Source organism: Anguilla anguilla, chromosome 13 (genome assembly GCF_013347855.1).
Source record: "Anguilla anguilla isolate fAngAng1 chromosome 13, fAngAng1.pri, whole genome shotgun sequence".
NCBI lineage: Eukaryota > Metazoa > Chordata > Actinopteri > Anguilliformes > Anguillidae > Anguilla > Anguilla anguilla.
This window is the reverse complement of record NC_049213.1, coordinates 32,569,316-32,587,870: the sequence shown is the minus strand read 5'-3', so window position 1 is coordinate 32,587,870 and position 18,555 is coordinate 32,569,316. Positions and strand designations below refer to the sequence as shown.

At 49.1% G+C, this 18,555-nt stretch overlaps 2 protein-coding genes across 2 annotated transcripts; both read left to right on the top strand.

The window, feature by feature from the left end:
* The first annotated feature begins 58 nt into the window (after positions 1-58).
* Positions 59-9,319, top strand: fbxo42 (F-box protein 42). Its single transcript, XM_035389435.1, is given in 11 exon segments — positions 59-556; positions 2,401-2,779; positions 2,937-3,053; positions 4,664-4,798; positions 5,275-5,428; positions 5,544-5,654; positions 6,254-6,350; positions 6,873-6,929; positions 7,769-7,885; positions 8,083-8,312; positions 8,314-9,319. Coding segments are annotated over 10 exon segments (2,265 nt in total). The 5' UTR covers positions 59-556; the 3' UTR covers positions 9,182-9,319.
* Positions 9,320-11,516: 2,197 nt separating this feature from the next.
* slc25a34 (solute carrier family 25 member 34) lies at positions 11,517-18,261 on the top strand. The gene is made up of 6 exons (XM_035388978.1): positions 11,517-11,671; positions 12,078-13,177; positions 14,774-14,839; positions 16,228-16,380; positions 16,829-16,963; positions 18,028-18,261. Exons 2-6 carry the CDS (start codon positions 12,695-12,697, stop codon positions 18,214-18,216), a joined length of 1,026 nt encoding a protein of 341 aa, XP_035244869.1. The 5' UTR covers positions 11,517-11,671; positions 12,078-12,694; the 3' UTR covers positions 18,217-18,261.
* Positions 18,262-18,555: the final 294 nt, after the last annotated feature.

Genomic DNA, 18,555 nt, shown 5'->3' with positions numbered 1-18,555 from the left:
TCCTTGAGTGGGATAGAAGAATCTGGACTCGATTACATCGCATTCGCAGTGCTTTCGTCTGTGGTAGTGGGCATTTGCGTGCGCGCACCCGAAACCTTGCGGAGCAGTGATGCTGCCGATGGGGAAGATGGCGAGTCTGTGGAGTATGGTTACCCACTGCAGAAGCTGAGAAAGAGGGAGAGGAGAGAGAAAATACTGAGAAGGAAAGGGTGTGAAATTAAACCAGATAATGAAGAAAGGGAAAGCGACCTTGCAAAGTAATACGGCCCATTTGAACAGAAAATAGAACTCGCTCCATCCCAGTTCCCCCTTCCCAGACAGATTCTTAATTGCCTCAGTCCATACGATTTCCAGCTAACTAGCTAGCTAGCTGGTGAGGTTAAGGGGTGTTGGGGTGGTGGTGCCAGTGAGCCGCCACGAAGGAAGGACCCCAATTAAAACGCTTTAAAGAGGCAAAGGCTCGTTGCTGGGGTCGCAGGGAGCCCTGAAGGGAAGATAGGTGGTCTGGAGGTACTGCTATCTAGCTAACTAGTAAGTTAGCTAGCTATCAGGCAAGGTAAGAGAAGCTGGCTAATATTTGTATTCGTTTAATTTATTATTTATTTATTTATTTTTTGGGGGTGGGGAGGGTGGGTGGGGTTGGTTTGTATTATTAGCTTGCTAACATAATATTAAATACTTTACTTGACGACCACCAGTCCCTTATATTTTAAAGAAGCAAACTGAGTCTCGACAATGGTAGCTAACACCAGCTGCTGGTGATGGGAGGTAACGTAAATCTGTCGAAGTGCTCGCTAGCTGGCTAACTTGTTAGCGCATAGCTCGATAATAATAACCGGTTAGTTCGCTAGCAAGATAGATGGATATACGCCCATTTCCAAGTTCACTTGCTAGCTTGCAGATTGGACAAATTTGGCTGCAATTGTGGTGTTTACAGTCCTTCTAAACATCTGGTCTGTCCCCACCCCAGTCCAAGACAGTGTTGGCATTGTTTTTTGGCTGCAGGGCCTTACGTTACGCTTTATTTTGGTGTTACAGCTAGCTAACTAAGATTTTAAAACATATCTAACGTTATAACTAACAATGTTATACGTGCTACCAGTTAGGTAACATTTGCCTTTCAACAACTTCGCAGCATAGCTATGTTTTTCTGCTTCTTTACATTGTCACTGTTTTTTTCCGATACAACTTGAAATCGCATGCTATAGCCTAACTTGCATGTCATTGTGGATTAGATTAAAATTCACTTCATTTTAAGTAAAACGGATATATATGTACGCACACACACACGTTTTTTAAATTATATAAATTCGCCCCCATGTAGCTACATCTAAATTAGACCCCAGTCCTGGGGGGGGGGGGGGTGGGTATTATAGACCTATTGGTAGACCTACAGCTGGAGTCCTAAATATTGTAATTGTGGAGACATGATCATTGAAACAAAATTTTCCATTTGCAGAAAATGAGTAGTTCAAAGACATAGCAAGTGGGAGTGAGCTAAACCCATATTGTGTTGATATCTGTTTCAACACAAAATTCTGGAACTTAAGGACTTAAACACTCCTGTGTACATGAATACACAGAGGTACTCCAGGACCAGGGGTGGGAACTGCTGAGTTAATGGAAATGCATAAATTATAACATGCACACCTTTGTCCAGTAGAGGCAGTTCCATATCCAGACAGGCTTAGACAAACAGGAAACTCTGACCATCGTCTGCATCAGGGATACTCAAATCTAGCCATCAAGGCCAGTAGTATTGCTGTTCTTCATTCTTCTGCTCTAAACGGGACTGATTTAAACCTGGGACCAAAGGTGAGTTAAATCTCTGGCGTTAGTCAGACAATGAACCATCAGGTGGAAAAGAAAACCAGCAGCACTGTCTACTGGCTTCGAGGGCCAGATTTGAGTCCCCTGGCCTGGTCCACTTGTTATTTCCAAGGCATAAACTGGCCACTGATCGATAGGAAATCGCAGGCATTGTGGCCCACCATGATACAGTATGAGCTGGATACCCCTAGTCTAAAGGCCAAAATGGCTCATTCTAACGGTCATGTTGTATGATCGTACTGTGTTGTTAACCAGAAAAATATCATTTATGATGTTTTCCACACACATAAATTCAATATTGAGTAATACTAATAGGAGAATAAGTCTGGTGCACTTACTGTATTCAAGGAGTTTATTTGTTGTATGTGGAACATGGGGTTTCAGTTAAAACAATTAAGAGGCAAGTCATACTATATTTCTTATTAGGTGAAAACAAGAAAATGTACTGATGAAGAGAGAGAGAATGGACTTGGAGCAGAAGTAGTACTGGCTCATGCAATCTTTGCCAAAAATAGTAAATAGAGTTTAAAAAAATAGCGAAAACAAAAATCAAACAAATAATGTTTGAAGATGTGCTCTTTGTTCCCCCCCCACTGTTCGTGTGCCGCCGTGCTGTCAATCGGCAGTATGTCCTGCTCTTCGGACAGCGAGGATGACAGCTTCATTGCCATGGACACAGAGGAGGCGAGGCCAGGACCAGGACCAGGACCAGGACCAGGACCAGGACCAGGGCAGGTCACAATGCAAGCGGCAGAGGTGGAGCTTCCCGCCAGAAAAAGTGGTGGAGAGAGACCCCGGGAGAAGACGCGTGTGAAGGAGCGAGTATGCAGGAGGGCGATGGGGGAGCTGCCGGAGGAAGTGCTGGAGTACATCCTGTCCTTCCTCTCTCCCTATCAGGAGCACAAGACTGCGGCACTGGTGTGTAAACAGTGGTACCGGCTCATCAAAGGTAAGCCCCACGTTCTATGTGCGCGAGCCTATGTGATGTCATGACAGGACCGTGTCATCGCGTCTTCTGTCGGATACTGGTGAGCTGAGAGCCCTTGCTGAGATTGCACATGTTATCCCTCTTCTCTTCTCTCCCTCCTTCCTGCGCAACATCCCAGGGGTTGCACACCAGTGTTACCATGGTTTCCTGAGGGCTGTTCAGGAGGGAAACATTCAGTGGGAGAGCCGGACGTACCCGTACCCTGGCACCCCCATCACACAGCGTTTCTCCCACAGTCAGTGACTCTCCCTCCTCCTCCTCCTCCTCCTCCTCCTCCTCCTTTTCTCCTCCTCCTCTCCTCTCCTCCCCCTTTTCTCATATGCTCACTCCGCCGTGCCGGTGTGGTGGACGTATTGGTAGTCCACATGCCTGGGACTACTATTATTTTGTCCTGGACTAGAAACTGTGACATACCTGGGGGTCAACCAATAAATTCTCTTGAGTTTTTTTGGGGCCAGGGATGAAAGCATTTTGAAAAAAAATAAAAAGAAGGAAACGGTGACCTTCACTTGGTTCTCCCTTGAGTAGATTGGTGGCTGGGAGTTCCTAACTGAAACTTGCCAGGAAATATTCTGAGGTGAATTTGAATGCTTCCCCTACTTTATTTACCTGTGGGCCACAGCACAGCGTTCCCACGCCTAGACTCAGCCACACAATGATTGTCGTTGGTGTGAATGTAAAAGAAACCACACTGCAGAAGTACCGTGACATTCAGTTTCAGACACGTCACACTTGCACAGGCCCGGAGAGCTTTATTGGTATCTTGGCTCGTGCAGTGAGGGTATAGTAAGATGGTCAGATGTGCTTTGGCAATGCAGTGTAATGTTTTCACAGCAGTGAGGGGCGAGGTGTGTGGTGCAGTCTCCAGGGCAGCTGACTCAATGCGATTATGCCTGCATGGGCAGGGGGGGCTGGGGGGGGGGGGTATAATCTCCACCATGGCACCTTCTCAGCTGCAGTCCCTTCTCTGTCTGTTACCTTTTTGTCTGCTGTCTACCTGTCTGAATAAGGCAACTATGAAAGGAGAGCAGGCTCATTTTGGTTCAACTACAGCATTTTTGTCATCCAAATGAAGTATTAGACTTGGCTAACCCTTAATTTTTAGGATAATGCTGGCTAGTTGACTTGCTTCCAAAAAAAACTTTGCAAAAGGAGATGTTTAGCGCAAGAAACATATCCAACTTGATAAAGTCATTAACTGGAAAATGATCTATATGTTGTTCAGTGGAACGCATGACTGTTGAAATTGCTATTATGATTGCAGTCCTCTTAGAATGCTGCCTTGCTACATGTTTTAATGTTAGTTAATGGAAATTATTGGCTATTAAAGAAGCACCTGATCATTTTTCTCATATTTTTATGATTTGAGAATGGAAGAATTTCTGCACATTTAATGATACAGTGGTGACCCGTATGTATGTATGTATGCACATCATGCACACACAGGGGCGTGCACTTGCCGCTGACCCATCATATTTTTCCATTGGTTCTGATATTTTTGATTGGCAGAATTTTCCTTCCTTCTTCGTTCTTTTGTTGTTTCTCTCTCATGTCCACTTCCCTAACTGTACAGCTTCATTCTGTCGTCAAACTTTCTTCTATGTTTAAACCTGTGAAGAGTAGGTTTTTTGGAATGCTTTTTCAAAATTATAAGCCTGCAGTGATTGTTACATCAGCATTAGAATGTTCAGTTAAGAACATTCTAATCGCATATTTGTGATCTTGCACTTCAAATAGTTCATCTTCCACAGGGACTGCCTTTTGTAAATACGGAAGCAGTTGTTTGAGGGAATGGATTTGTGGGCAACTCGAGCAGATGTCTAAACAGGAGACTTTATGCTACAGGTGCATGCTACTATGACTCGAACCAGTCGATGTACGTGTTTGGCGGCTGTACCCAGAGCAGCTGCAATGCTGCCTTCAATGACCTTTGGAGACTTGACCTCAACAGCAAGGAGTGGATCCGCCCCCTGGCTTCTGGTACTCGCCTAATTTACATCACTCTAAGGCCCGTGCTCACTGCATCCAACGTGTTATTAAAAACCTGTTGTCTGAAGGCCTGTCCGTCAAGTTGCCTACACAGTGGAATGAGTAAATATACAGTACTCCTGGCTGTGTCATTTTACTTTGATACTTTTATTAAAGCTACAAAGCAAAAATTAATGTGTACTTACGATACCGCAACTGTAACGGAACTGTAATGGAACTGTAACTGTAACGGGGCTCATGTTCCCCCCCCCCCCCCCACATTCCCTTTCCCATCACATCAGACCATGCACATTAAGACTGTATTATCCATGGTTTTCAGATTGCACGCATTAAAACAGTATTGCTCGTGGTATAGTTTGCCAGTGTCTCCGCAGGTCTAACGCAAAGTGAGCTCATGCTCAAAAATAAAACATGCTATGACCCCCCCCCCCCCCCCCCCCCCAACCCCCGTTCTTCTGTCCAATCAGGGTCCTACCCATCCCCAAAAGCCGGGGCAACTCTGGTGATGTACAGGGACCTGCTGGTCCTGTTTGGGGGCTGGACCCGGCCCAGCCCCTACCCCCTGCACCAGCCCGAGCGCTTCTTCGACGAGATCCACACCTACTCCCCGTCGAAGAACTGGTGAGCGAGGGAACCCCGGGGAGGGCGCGGTCCGTGGCCTTGTGCCGCACGCTCTGCACTCCTCCCTCACCCCTGCTCTCTCTCTCCCTCCACCCCCCCACCCCCCCCCCCGCAGGTGGAACTGCATAGTGACCACCCACGGGCCGCCGCCCATGGCGGGACACTCCTCCTCGGTCATCGGGGGCACCATGGTGGTGTTCGGCGGGTCTCTCGGCGCTCGGCAAATGTGAGTGGCCCCTGGGCGTCGCCCTTCTGCTCTGGCGGTCACCTGATCTCAGCGCCGGATGCTGCCGCTAAAAGGAGGAGGGCTCAAAATGGAGGCGTAACGGGGTGGTGAATTTTGTCGAAAGACCACTGAGCCGGAAATGAGCCTGGAACTCAGAGAAGCTCTTGTTCGAAAAGCACCCATACAAGAGAAGCCATTGTTTTGGTGCCGTTTGTGTAGCACGTTTTGTTCTTTTTTGCCTCTAATGTTAAAAGGCACCAGGAACTAATGTACATGTACGTAAAAACCCAGGGAAGTTGTTTGGCTGGACACCATCTTTGGAAATCAGGCCTGAAAGTGAACTCCAAACAGCTTGTACAGTGACACCGGGAATCTGCTGAAATTCACGCTATTGGCTTGCTTGTGCGTAGGACTTGGAGAAAATCGCATACTCGTTAAAGAATGCATAAAATTGCTTTTTACAGCAAGAATCATTTGACCAATGGCTCTATTAAATAACACTTAAACCATTCTGCCTCTGACTGCTGTCTTTACAATGTCTGTGTTTTGTGTCCTCCGTGTTTTTTAAATCTCACTCTCTTCTCTCTGCCCCCTGTCAGGAGTAACGAGGTATGGGTTCTGGATCTGGAGCAGTGGTCCTGGTCCAAACCACCCATCACAGGCCCCTCCCCCCATCCACGTGGGGGGCAATCTCAGGTAGCTGCTAACCCAATCCCCTGCTTTCCTGGCTCAGATAAGTGTACTAACCCAATCCACAGCTTTCCTGGCTGGCTTTACTTAAATGCAAAAAAAAAAAAAATGCTACCCTAGTCCTGATTTACAGCTTTAATAATAACAACGTCAGCATATTGGTATTTAAAAGGGCTCGGGTTCTCCCATCGTGCCAGAGGACAGATTTCATGAGAATGTTCGCGCCAACTTTAAGTTATACTGTAAAGCATATATAATGTCTTCTTACAGTTGGATAACATGAGTTGTCAGCAAATTTTTGTCATGCCAATGTTTTTTTTACCCTTGCTGTCCACGCTCGATGGAATCTTGGAGAGGCCAAAGGTCTGAAAAGTTGTGAATAGCTCCCCACACTGGGTGTGTGAACTTTGGCCTGTCTGCAGTCAATCCTGCTTTTTCTGCCTTATCTCTGTGTGCACGGTTCTGCTTAACTGCACTCTGGTGGGTCTAGTGATTCTTCCCCTGTCTGTTTATCTTTCCGTCTCACAGATTGTTATTGACCACGAGACCTTGTTGATTTTGGGAGGCTGTGGGGGTCCCAATGCAGTGAGTGTCATCTTTTTAAACGTGTTTGTGTGTTTGTGTGTGTGTGTGTGTGTGTGAGTGCATCTCTGTGTGTGTGTGTGTGTGTGTGTGTGTGTGTGTGTCTGTCTTTGTGTTTGTTTGTATGTGTGTGTTTGTGTTTGTGTGTGTGTGTGTGTGTGTGTGTGTGTCTGTCTGTCTTTGTGTTTGTGTTTGTTTGTGTGTGTGTGTTTGTGTTTGTGTGTGTGTTTGTGTGTGTGTGTGTGTGTTTGTCTTTGTGTGTGTGTGTGTGTGTCTGTCTGTCTGTCTTTGTGTGCGTGTGCGTGTGTTTGTGTTTGTGTGTTTGTGTGTGTGTGTGTGTGTGTGTGTGTGTGTGTTTGTGCGTGTGCGTGTGCATGTTTGTGTGTGTGTGTGTTTGTGCGTGTGCGTGTGCGTGTGCGTGTGCGTGTGCGTGTGTGTGTTTGTGTTTGTGTGTGTGTGTGTGTGTGTGTGTGCGTGCGTGTGTGTGTGTGTGTTTGTGTGTGTGTGTGTGTGTGTGTGTGTGTGTGTGTGTGTGTGTGTGTGCGTGTGTTTGTGTGTGTGTGTGTGTGTGTGTGTGTGTGTGTGTGTGTGTGTGTGTGTGTGTGTGTGTGTGTGTGCGTGTGTTTGTGTGTGTGTGTGTGTGTGTGTGTTTGTGTGTGTGTGTGTGTGCGTGTGTGTTTGTGAGTGTGTGTGTGTGTGTGTGTGTCTGTGTGTGTGTGTGTGTGTGTGTGTTTGTGTGTGTGTGTGTGTGTGTGTGTGTGTGTGTGTGTGTGTGTGTGTGTGTTTGTGTGTACTGACCACACTGCCTGTATTCTGCATTGCGTCTCCTCTCCTGCTCTCAGCTGTTGAAGGACGCCTGGCTGTTGCACATGGGCTCCCCCCCATGGTCGTGGCAGCAGCTGCGGGTCGAAAACGACGAGCATGGCGCACCGGAGCTGTGGTGCCACCCAGCCTGCAGGGTATGTTTGAGATTCCATAACCCCGCCCCTGTCCCTCCCCTCGTCTCCTTGCCCCGCCCCTCTCCTGAGCTCCTCCCCGCTGTGGAACAGTCACTGTGCCCATTTCACTGCCTCTCATGTATTTAAAACCTAATGGAAGGTCGTGATGGTGAGCCTCCTCTGTGATGACCTTCTCCCCCTCCCGCCTTTCTCCCCAGGTGGGCCAGTGCGTGGTGGTCTTTTCCCAGGCTCCCTCTGGCCGCGCCCCCCTTAGCCCAAGCCTGAATTCCCGCCCCTCCCCCATTAGTGCTACCCCCCCACCCCTGGGCCCCGACCCCCCGTCCATGCGCTCCCAGTCGCCCGTGCGGAGCGGGGCGGCCGGCGTGGTTTTGGGTGCTGCCGAGGAGGCCCCCTGCGTGAACGGGCGCTGGGGGACGCTGCGGCCGCGGCCGTCCCCCCGAGGGGGGGGGGCGAGACGGGAGCCCCTCCTCCTCCCAGCAGCAGTCGCCGTCCCGCGGGCCCGACAGCCCGCCCTTACCGCCGCTGCCGCCTCTGCTCAACGGCTCCTCCCCCTCTCCCCGCACCAGCCCCGCCCAGGCCGCCTCGCCGCCGCCGCCCGCTCGCCCGCCCCCCGCCCACTCGCACCCCCCCGTCCCGACCGACTACGGCTGGGACTCCCCGCCCTCCTCCGCCGCGGTCTCCGCCCTGGAGCACGCCAGCACCAACGGGCTGCACACGCCACCCGGCTCCCCCCGCAGCCCGGCGGGGGCCGTGTCGCCGGGGGCGCTGCGCCGCGGCCTGGAGGCCGTCAAGGCCCTGTCTGCGTCCTCGCTGTCTTCCTCGCCTCAGCCGCACGGGCCCGCCCCCGGGGGAGGGGCCTCGTCGGGCACGCCCCCCTCCTCTTCGTCTTCCAGCCCTCCCCATCCCGCCCAGGCGGGCGCGGGGGCGGACGGACACTCCATCCCTCCAATCGCGCGCCGGCTCGGCCACCACCCGCCCCAGAGCCTGAACGTGGGGAAGCCCCTGTACCAGTCCCTCAACTGCAAGCCCATGCAGATGTACGTGCTGGACATCTCCAGGGCCAAGGGGAGCGGACTCGTGTCCTGGAAAGTGTTCGGGAGCGGGGGGGCCGCGGGTGGTGGCGGCGGCGGCGGCGGAGGGGCCACGGCCGTGGTGGGACCCCCCGAAACGAGCCTTCACACCGTGGTCCAGGGCAGGGGCGAACTGATCATTTTCGGGGGCCTGATGGACAAGAAGCAGAACGTCAAGTACTACCCCAAAACCAACGCCTTGTATTTCGTGCGAGCCAAGAGATAATGCTCCAGAGAACTGAGAGAGAGGGACGTAGAGGGAGAAGCGTAGGGCTCGTCCGCCCTGGCTTCAGAACAGGAGAGGGGCTCCGTAGACCAGTGGATCTGACTGCATTAAAGGGCTGTGCGGCGAGGGTGAATCCTGGCTTTCTCCAGGTCTGCAGAAGAGGGAAATGTGTGCACTCGCTATTGTGGTTCTTGCTATTCTCTTCTCTCCCCCCCCCCCCCCCCCCCCCCGCACCCTTTCCCACCTCCCCCTTAAATTTGGAAAAGTTCCGTTGAATTCTGAAGGCTTCAAATGTGCATTGGACTTTATGGACGCATTTTTTGCGCGTGACCTCGACCGTTATAATGCTAACGCTAACGAGCGAACGACCTCCGGCTTACCTCCTCCCGCCTGCGCGACTCTTCGAGAGGCACAGAAGAAGAGATGGCCAAAACCGAAGACGAAATCGAGGCTGCGGACTTCGATGTCGCGCCTGTCCCTCGGGCTCTCCGTGTGTCCAAACAGAGGAAGAGCAAAAAAAACAACAAGAAGGGAGAAAGAGGCTGCTTGTTCGTTTTTTTGTTTTTTCAAATCCGCCTGTCTTTTCCGTTCAATGAAGAAACACTTTCAAAGTGCATTGTTTACAAGGAAGAGTGTGGTTGTGTGTGTGTGAGCGCAGGTGTTCAGTCTGGGGCTTGCTCGTGCTTTTGCAGGGTTGATGATTGGTTGGGAGTACTGAAAGTAAGGCAGAGTAAATGTGATAGCAATACTTAATTTGAAGAGGGGAGCGCATAACATAAGGAAATTAATCATGGAGAATAAAATGGAGACTGAATTTGACTTGTCAGTGGCTTGTTTGCTTTTGTCACACCCATTTAAACCTGCTTGTTTCTCAAACAACTTTTATTAAACTGTGCCACAATATGTACATTAATAAATTATAATATGATTGTTTTACATATTATAGGAAACCAGGTCAGATATTTCCACCATCTGAAATAACTAACATTTTTTCATTTGCAACATTTTTGTATGTTTTTTTCTTCCACTCTGATGTTAATTTGGACGGATTTGAATGAGCCGCACTGGGTCTTTTCCCTGAGTTGTCAACCATCTTCACATTCCACCCTCTCATCATTGGACTGGTGAGGTCTGCCAAGCAGAAGCACAGACTAATTTCCATTCATCAGTGAAACATGCATGAAGTCCGAACGGCATAATGCTGCAGTATGCCATCGGAAGACCCAGTTAAATGTACGCTGGTTGGTCAAGGCAATACATATGCAGGGCTTCATGCAGTAAGTGAGAATCTGACTGAAGGGATTTTTTGGGTCTCCTTAAAAGTATTGCGTAGGTGGAGAAACGATAAACGTGCATGGCTGTGTATCGGTGCTTTGGTCAGAAATAAAAAACACAACACTTACAAAGTGGAACCTGAGCAAAGCCACGTGATCTTCATACGTAAGTGCTTTGCATAATTAACGTTATTTATTCGTTTAGTTAATCTGCTTCTGGAACTTCATTTATACGTGTAAATCTAAAGAGGGGGAGAAATATTCACACATAATTTAAAGAAGTGTGTCTTTCCGAACGGGAAAGCTAGTGGTACATATTCGAATTTTTAGCAAACCATTTTTTGAAAACCATTTTGACAAGCACCCGGAGTTATGAAAAATTCCTAAATAGATTCATCTAAAGCAGTGGTAACCAATCCTGTTCCTGGAGATCTACCATCCTGTAGGTTTTTATTTCAACCCTAACATCCCTGATTTAACTAATTGGCAGCTCAACAATTAGTTAAATTGTCAAACAACTACTGTTTAATTAGGTGTGCAAGGTTAGAGTGAAAATACACTCATACAACATGGAGCGTCTGAGCCGTGGGGACGGTTCAACATTTCCCTGCGGTGGACTTCTGTCACTAGGACGCAAACTCGCCACAAAGGGAATTATATTTCATTAAAAAATACGTTATATAAGTTTTCATTTATTATTCCCTTCAGCCCTTATTGTATGCACTTACACGTAAACCGTCCAGTTAGTGATGCTGAGGTACTAAAACGCAAATGTATCGCTTTGGAAAAAAAGGAAATATTTTGAAGAGCCACGTTCACCAAGACTGACAATGGAAGTCCTTTTATGATTGGATATGGCACCATGGGCGGATACGAGGGATTTTTTCTGTCGGCCTTCACGTGTTCATTCGTAGACACAAGCATTGTCCTAGCAACAAATTATTTGACTCTTTTTTTATGAGTCGTCCTTTTGCTCCTCCCCTTTCCTCGAGAAACCTTTTACCGAGAGAGAATGAATGGCATTAAAGGAACGGCAAGCTTGGAACACTCATTGGCCGATGGCAAGGGACGGGGTGAGGTGGTAAACGCGCAGAGACGCGATTGGCTGGAGGGCAAAGCCATGGGTTGGCCTATCACAATGGACGTAACTACAGGGGATTCACATGTTTACCAGTCCTGACTTCGGAGAGGAGGAAAACGGAGCAACAACGAGAGAGTAAGTTTGTAAATGGTAAAGTAACCAAAACACTGATTTAATTTTTTTTATTCCTTTGGGATCATATATTTTAATGCAGTTTTCAGTTTTCTCCAGCTCCTAAGGTGTATCATTATTCCGTTCGTTCAGTTATTTTGGGTTGTATGTGCCAGAATTGCCTGGGCCATATTTGTTTCTGCGTGCGTGAGTGACTCCGTGCGTGTGTGTGTGTGCATGCGTGTATGTATGTGTGTGCATGTGTGTGTATGCATGTATGTGTGTGTGCGTGCGTGCATGTGTGTGATACTGAAAGAGAGAGATCAAAATTGCACTACTGATTTTTTCAGCAGAATGTATGGCAGTTGCACCTTGCTACTGCTATTAACTGCAATTAACTTAACCAGGACGTTTTCCATTTCCTCCCCAGGTTCAGTCATGGTTGAAACTGGGCTTTTGTTGCTGAAGGAATTCCATCCTCTCCACGGGCAGACTGAGTCATCTTAGCTATAGTGTACACAAAAAGTCAACCTGCACACTGTGCCAAATAATCAAATAATGATAGCTTAGAATGTCTTCACTGTTGATATTAAATCTACACCATTAGTACTACTTTTTTAAAAAGCTGACTTTTTTAAAAAGCTGAATAGACCTCTTTGATGCAGAAAATTTGATGTCTAAATGTATGTGGTACACTTATCAAGGGCTGTGTGGGCACAGTGTCAAATGTGGTCTGATTGCGTAAATATGGGAAATGAGGTGAATGAGGTTCTCATGTCCAGTTAGGCCAGTAGTGACACTGATGAGGACACAGGCAGCCCAGGTTTGGCAGTCCAGGTCTGAGCAGGCACAGACGTGACTTCATTAGCACTGTGCAATGGTACAAGAAGCGCACTTTGTTTCACAGAAACCTCTGACGTTGTGCAATAGCAGTACACGCGCGCTTCAGCGGACACTTTAGTTTACAGACCTGCAGAGCCGTGACGGGGGTTTGCCATTTTCCGATCGATTCATCGCCAAGGACACTCGGCGCAGGAAAACTCAGGGATGACGAGACCCCAGCTCCTGGAACTTACCTCAAGGGACGGCCGGTTTGGGCCGCACGCCTCCTGCCCCCCGTCGCCCCCGGCGCCCCCTCTCGCGCTGGCGCCGCCGGTGGCGCCCTGGCCGCCGGTGGACTTCGCCCTGGGCGCGCTGGCGTGCTGCGGGGCCTGCGTCTTCACCAACCCCCTGGAGGTGGTGAAGACGCGGCTGCAGCTGCAGGGCGAGCTGCGGGCCCGGGGCTCGTACCAGAGGCACTACCGCGGCGTGCTGCAGGCCCTGTGGGTGGTGGGCCGGACCGACGGGCTCCGCGGCCTGCAGAAGGGCCTCTCCGCCGGGCTGCTCTACCAGGGCGTGATGAACGGCGTGCGGCTCGGGTTCTACTCCTACACGGAGGCCGCCGGCCTGGCCGCAGCCCCCGGCGGGAGCCTGTTGGCGGGCGCCACCGCCGGAGCTCTGGGCGCCTTCATCGCCTCCCCTGCCTATTTGGTGAGTGGGGAGGTGGGGTGGAGGGGTGTGTGGGATGGAGGTTGTGGGACAGAATGGTCAACATTAGCATTTTTGCTGATTTTTTTCAATTTATGGCTCCCGTTGAGAGCAGCGGTCTTCATACACTGTAGGTCTGTGATATTGATTCCCGGTCATGGGGAGCCACAGGATCAGCTGTTTTTGTTGTTATCCTGCACTTGATTGATTTAAAGCAGTTGATTGCAGTTAACTCACCTTAACTGGTTTCTTGGGTCTGAATTGATTGCTGATATTAAGGGGGAAAAAAAACAAAAACCAGTAGTCCCTACAGTTCGCCAGGACCAGGAATGAATATCACTGCTGCAATCTCTGTTTTTTCAGTGTGCACAATACTATGCAGTCTGTATACTGCATACTTTTCCACATACTGTTCTCAGATATTTTTGGGAATTATTAAAAATATGCTGTCTCTGGATGTGCTTGGGGCTGGGTGGAAACCTTTTCAAGACGTCGGCAGTTCTTGCATGCCCCTGTTTAATGTGACAGCGCTATTTGTTTTTTGATACTGTTTCCATGACAGAGAACAGTTGGCAAAGATGAAAGTGACTCATTTATACATTTTTAGATTGCCAAAAAGTATGTATTCTTTGGAACATGTAGTGATACATATTTGTCGCCTTGTTTTATCAGTTAGCATGCATGTACATGCATAGTCATTAATTTTGGCGTGCCAGGTACACACCTAGTAAGGCGGTTTGACAGGTGTTTAGGATATACAATCAAACTTGTTTTTTTCAGAGAACGCTCAAAGTGCCCTTGAAATATTTTAGGCATACTTTCCACCTGTCAATCAATGTATCAAACCCAAGTACCTCATCTGCCCTTCCTTGGGAAAGCTATGTTGTGTGAGATGTTTGTGTATGTCCGGGTCCCTAAATATACTTCACCCTCAGTCTTGTCTCCTCTGTCAGAAAGTTCCACTGCCCCACCCCCAGGCTAGCAAGTGACAGGCAGTGACATGAGAGACCTGCCTGACTATTTTGAGACATGTGGTCATGTGACCCAAGGGAGATGTGTCTGTCCATCACGCAGCTTGTCCCGAGACCTTCACTCGAGTTACGGACGCAGAGTCATCTTCTCGTCATCGGTGTCGTTCGGTTCGCGTGTGGGAGAGAGAGAGGGAGATGGTGGGGGTGGGGGTGGGGGAGGGGGAGGGGTGGGGGTGGGGGAGGGGTGGAAATGGAGGGAGATACTTGGAGATAGCAGGCGAAAGGCACAGGGCAAGATGGCCAGAAACAGAAAGAGGTGGATAGAGAAGCAAAGACAAAGCAGTGCCGTGGGGTAAAAGCAGTGTCCTCAGAAGATGATCCTTGGAAAGACAGAAAAGGTGTCATGTGAGTGCGTGGTGATTGACGTGAGAATGGCTCGCACGAGAGCTGCCAAACCTGAACTGCACAGGACACGCCCTCTATTCTGATGCAAGTGATAAGACACACCTTTTTTCTGATTCCTTTTGTTTTGAGATGAGGAAAAAAGGGCTGGAAGGATTAAGGACTGTTTTTGAGCTTGTCTTGCCTCTCTTCCTCCCCCCCCCCCCCACCCCCACCCCCACCCCAGGTGAAGACTCATTTGCAGGCTCAGACAGTGGAAACCATCGCCGTGGGCCACCAGCACAACCATCAGGTGAGAGAGACTGAGAGAGAGAAAGAGAGAGAGGGAGGCGGGGGTAGAGAGAGGGGGAAGGAGGTGGAGAGGGAGGGGGAGAGAGAGGTGAATTGAATTGATTTTATTTACTTATTTTCTAACTATAGCTGCTCTGCTTGGTGTTACGCTGCACATTGTTCCTGCGTTATTCATTGTTGCAGATTGTGTGATGTCGACTTCATTTTTCCACTGTTCCCCACGGTTCCTTAAAGAGATGTGTGCTATTACATGTCTCTCCTCTCCTCCCATCACTCTCTCTCTCTCTCTCTCTCTCTCTCCCTCTCTGTCCCTCTTTCTCTCCCCCTCTGGTGCAGCTGGCTCTGTATGTACACGGTACAGACATTCTGGGGGGGGGGGTTTGGAAACTGTGGCACCACTGCTAACACACCCCCTGAATTTTCCCGGCTTTGGCCAATCGGGGATGAGCACAGAGAGGCAGGAGCAGATGCACTATGGGGCAAAATGACCTCTGAAACTCCTGATATGACTCCAGAGTGTCTCACCCCTTCTGATAAACCCTTGTGTGAGATTAAAAATGACTCCATCTCTTTCAAAGTTTAGGCTTTGTTCAAGATTACAAGAAATCCATATCTGAAATGGACTGAAATATCTCCTTTGGTCAAATTAAATGACTTGAATTATTAAAAGGAGCATAAAAGCAGAGAAACTGTGCACATCATTTGTCATGTGAAAATGACCCAAGTTGAGTTCACTGTATCTTCAAAATCTATATATTAAAGCTATATTGCTTCTTTCAGGAAATCTAATAATAGTTTTAAGTTGTGGCATATTCATAACTAATTTATTGTGTTTACTGATGGTGGCAGAGGAGTTGTACATAGACTCTGAGCTGTTCATATTGGTCATATTTGTCGCTGAAAGATGCTAGCTATGTCTCTTTGCCTCATTAATTTGAACTTTATTCACTGTCATTTTAGTGTCTGTAAATGATTGCAAAATGTTTTACAGTTGGGAAGATTTCTTAAGAAATGTTCACTTGTTTGATGCAAAAGCTGCAATAATGTTCTCAGATGGATGTTTTTTTTAAAGAAGTCTACTCTTGTTATGGATTTTCTTTTATCTTTGTCTACACAAGTGCTTTCCCCCTCCTTCCTTTTGTTTGCCTTGTTCGTTACACAGGTAATTTCTGCACACCAGTGGCATGAACACAGTGCAGCAAGAGCACCATGTCACCTTCATTATATAACATTACATTACGTGCATTCAGCAGACGCTCTTATCCAGAGCGACTTACACTACTTTCACCTTGTTACCTACTTAGACCTTCACAAAGGACTGTTTTGTAAACTTCTTCCTTTCAACCTTCTCCTTTGTCTCTTTGTTATTATTTCCCCCTTTCCCCGCAGGGCGTGTCGAACGCGTTCGCCACCATATACCAGCGGGAGGGGCTGCTGGGGCTGTGGCGGGGGGTGAACGGGGCGGTGCCCAGGGTCATGGTGGGGTCGGCGTGCCAGCTCGCCACCTTCAGCTCTGCCAAGGAGTGGGTCGCCCAGTCACAGGTCAGCTGGGGAACACTGCGGGTCAGGAGCAGCTTGCCTGGCCCGGCCTGGGGTCACAGGCGGTGCCTGTGCTTATTAGTACTGTAGAGAGAGCAGAGCGGGGTACAGAGTGGGGTTTTGTCCCAAATTCTGTTGGGGTCGTAAATGTGCACTCGAGACCAGTAGTGGCACCTCTGTGTTTATGCTGCAGCTCTGGCAAGTCTCTGTGTCTTTGGAGTGTCTTTTTAAAATGTCTACTGTATTTTGTACTTTTATATGTTTCTTTTATGTATTTTTATGGTGAAACCAAGGGCATCTTTTCACTGTGTGGACAATAAAGTTTCATATTCGCATTCATAAGGTTCAGGGAGAGGAGCGTGTTACCCAAATGTGTTAAATCTCAGTTGCTGTCTCTGCTTCTCTCTTATCTGGCTGATGATTGGTTTATACCCGCATTGGTTTCTTGCAGTGGTTCAATCCAAACAGCTGGCTGATTGCCTTGACAGCTGCCATGATCAGTGGGGTTGCTGTGACGATCACCATGACGCCATTTGATGTCATCAGCACGCGACTCTACAACCAGCCTGTGGATGAGCTGCACAGGGTGAGGCCTGCGCCCCCCCACCTGTCTGACCCTACATCAGTCTCGGCCTCCCACCTGCAGGCACCTTTGTCGGTCCCTAACCTCACCCACCTGTCCCTACCTGTCACCAGTTTACCTGTCCTTAGCAGCCCCCCCCTCCCCCCCCCCTTTCTGCTGAATGACACGCCTTCTTTAGTCCTTTCAAAATCGTCCATCTCCAGGACTCTGGAGTCAGCCAGCCGCTACAGTCACTTCCTTTGGAGCACATTCAGCCATGTTACATTGCATTACATTTATTTGGCAGACACTTTTATCCAAAGCAACGTGCAATAAGTGCATACCGAAGGTCGTTGGCACAACTACGAAACGCAGGTCCGACAAGGTACAATACTCATTTTGTAACTAAGATACTGCTGGTGTAAACCTGGGAGTTGTCATTAGCCAGCTGTGACGAGCAGTGCACAGTGGCTGGATGCAGTTGTCCCTCCCGGGGTAGGATTTCAGTCCGCCTCGGGTTGCCTTGATCTTCTCGGGCTAGTACTCTACTTAGCTGCTGATCAGACAACCTATAGGTCACCAGCTGTCAGTGTGAAATGCATCCTGTTCTCCGATTGGTGCGAGCGCTCCCGCAGTACACCGCGTGGCTTGCAGTGTGCGAAAGGGAGTCATGGATCGGTGTATAGGAGGAAGGCTTTGGCTTGCGCTGCAGTCTGCACAGGGGCAGGTGAAATCGCTGCGGTGGGAAGGATCCCCTCTGGGTGCAGGGCTGTGCCACAGCATGTGTACCCAGCAGCCTCATGGAGTCTGTGAGCAAACCGCTTCGCCGACGGCACCGTTTTTCTCCATGTGGCTTGTAGTCCCTGCCCCTGCACGTTATATAAGAGCTTTAAAATAATGCAGTTTAATTGGTATACAAGGTTTGCTCTCTCCTTTGTTTTTTGAGAGTTGTTTGCTGTTTGAGCTCCTTTTTTTTAACCACTCCTTGTGATCTGGTTGACTGTCCAAACAACGAAAAAGCAAGAAGTGTTTTTTTTTTCTCTCCCGCCCCCTCACCCATTTTCTCCCTCCTCCTCTCTCCCTCCCAGGGCCGCCTGTACGGTGGCTTCCTGGACTGCCTGCTGAAGGTGTACCAGACGGAGGGGCTCCTGGGGCTGTACAAGGGGATGGGCCCCGTGTTCGTCCGGCTGGCCCCTCACACCGTGCTCAGCATGCTCTTCTGGGACCTCCTGAGGCAGAGGGCGTTTCGGTACTACGGGGGGCGGGCTCAGAACTGAGCCAAGGACCGATGCCCCAAGGCCGCTGGCTCGGAGAGCGGGAGGGGAGGGAGGGGGTCAGGGTGTGGGTATTACGCCAGGGGTTTGGTTTGGGGGAAATGTGGCCTGAGAGGGAACAAATGCTAGACTGACCAATTGTGCGAAGGAGGTGAAATTTGCGTTGTGTGCGCATGTGTGTGTGCACGCATGTGTGCGCGTGTGTGCACGGGTGTGTGTGTGTGTGTTTGTGGTGAGGGGTGGAGAAGAAGAGTAAGAGATTAAATTTGACTTAGTAAATATTAGTATTAACATAAGCTACTCATGAGTCATTGGTTTAGCTTCAATTTAGATTATTTTTTC

Coding starts and splice junctions, on each gene's coding strand:
- slc25a34 (XM_035388978.1), top strand. CDS start 12,695: ATGACGAGACCCCAGCTCCTGGAACTTACCTCAAGGGACGGCCGGTTT. Junction 16,381..16,828: donor AGTGGGTCGCCCAGTCACAG/GTCAGCTGGGGA, acceptor GGTTTCTTGCAG/TGGTTCAATCCAAACAGCTG. Junction 16,964..18,027: donor CTGTGGATGAGCTGCACAGG/GTGAGGCCTGCG, acceptor TCTCCCTCCCAG/GGCCGCCTGTACGGTGGCTT.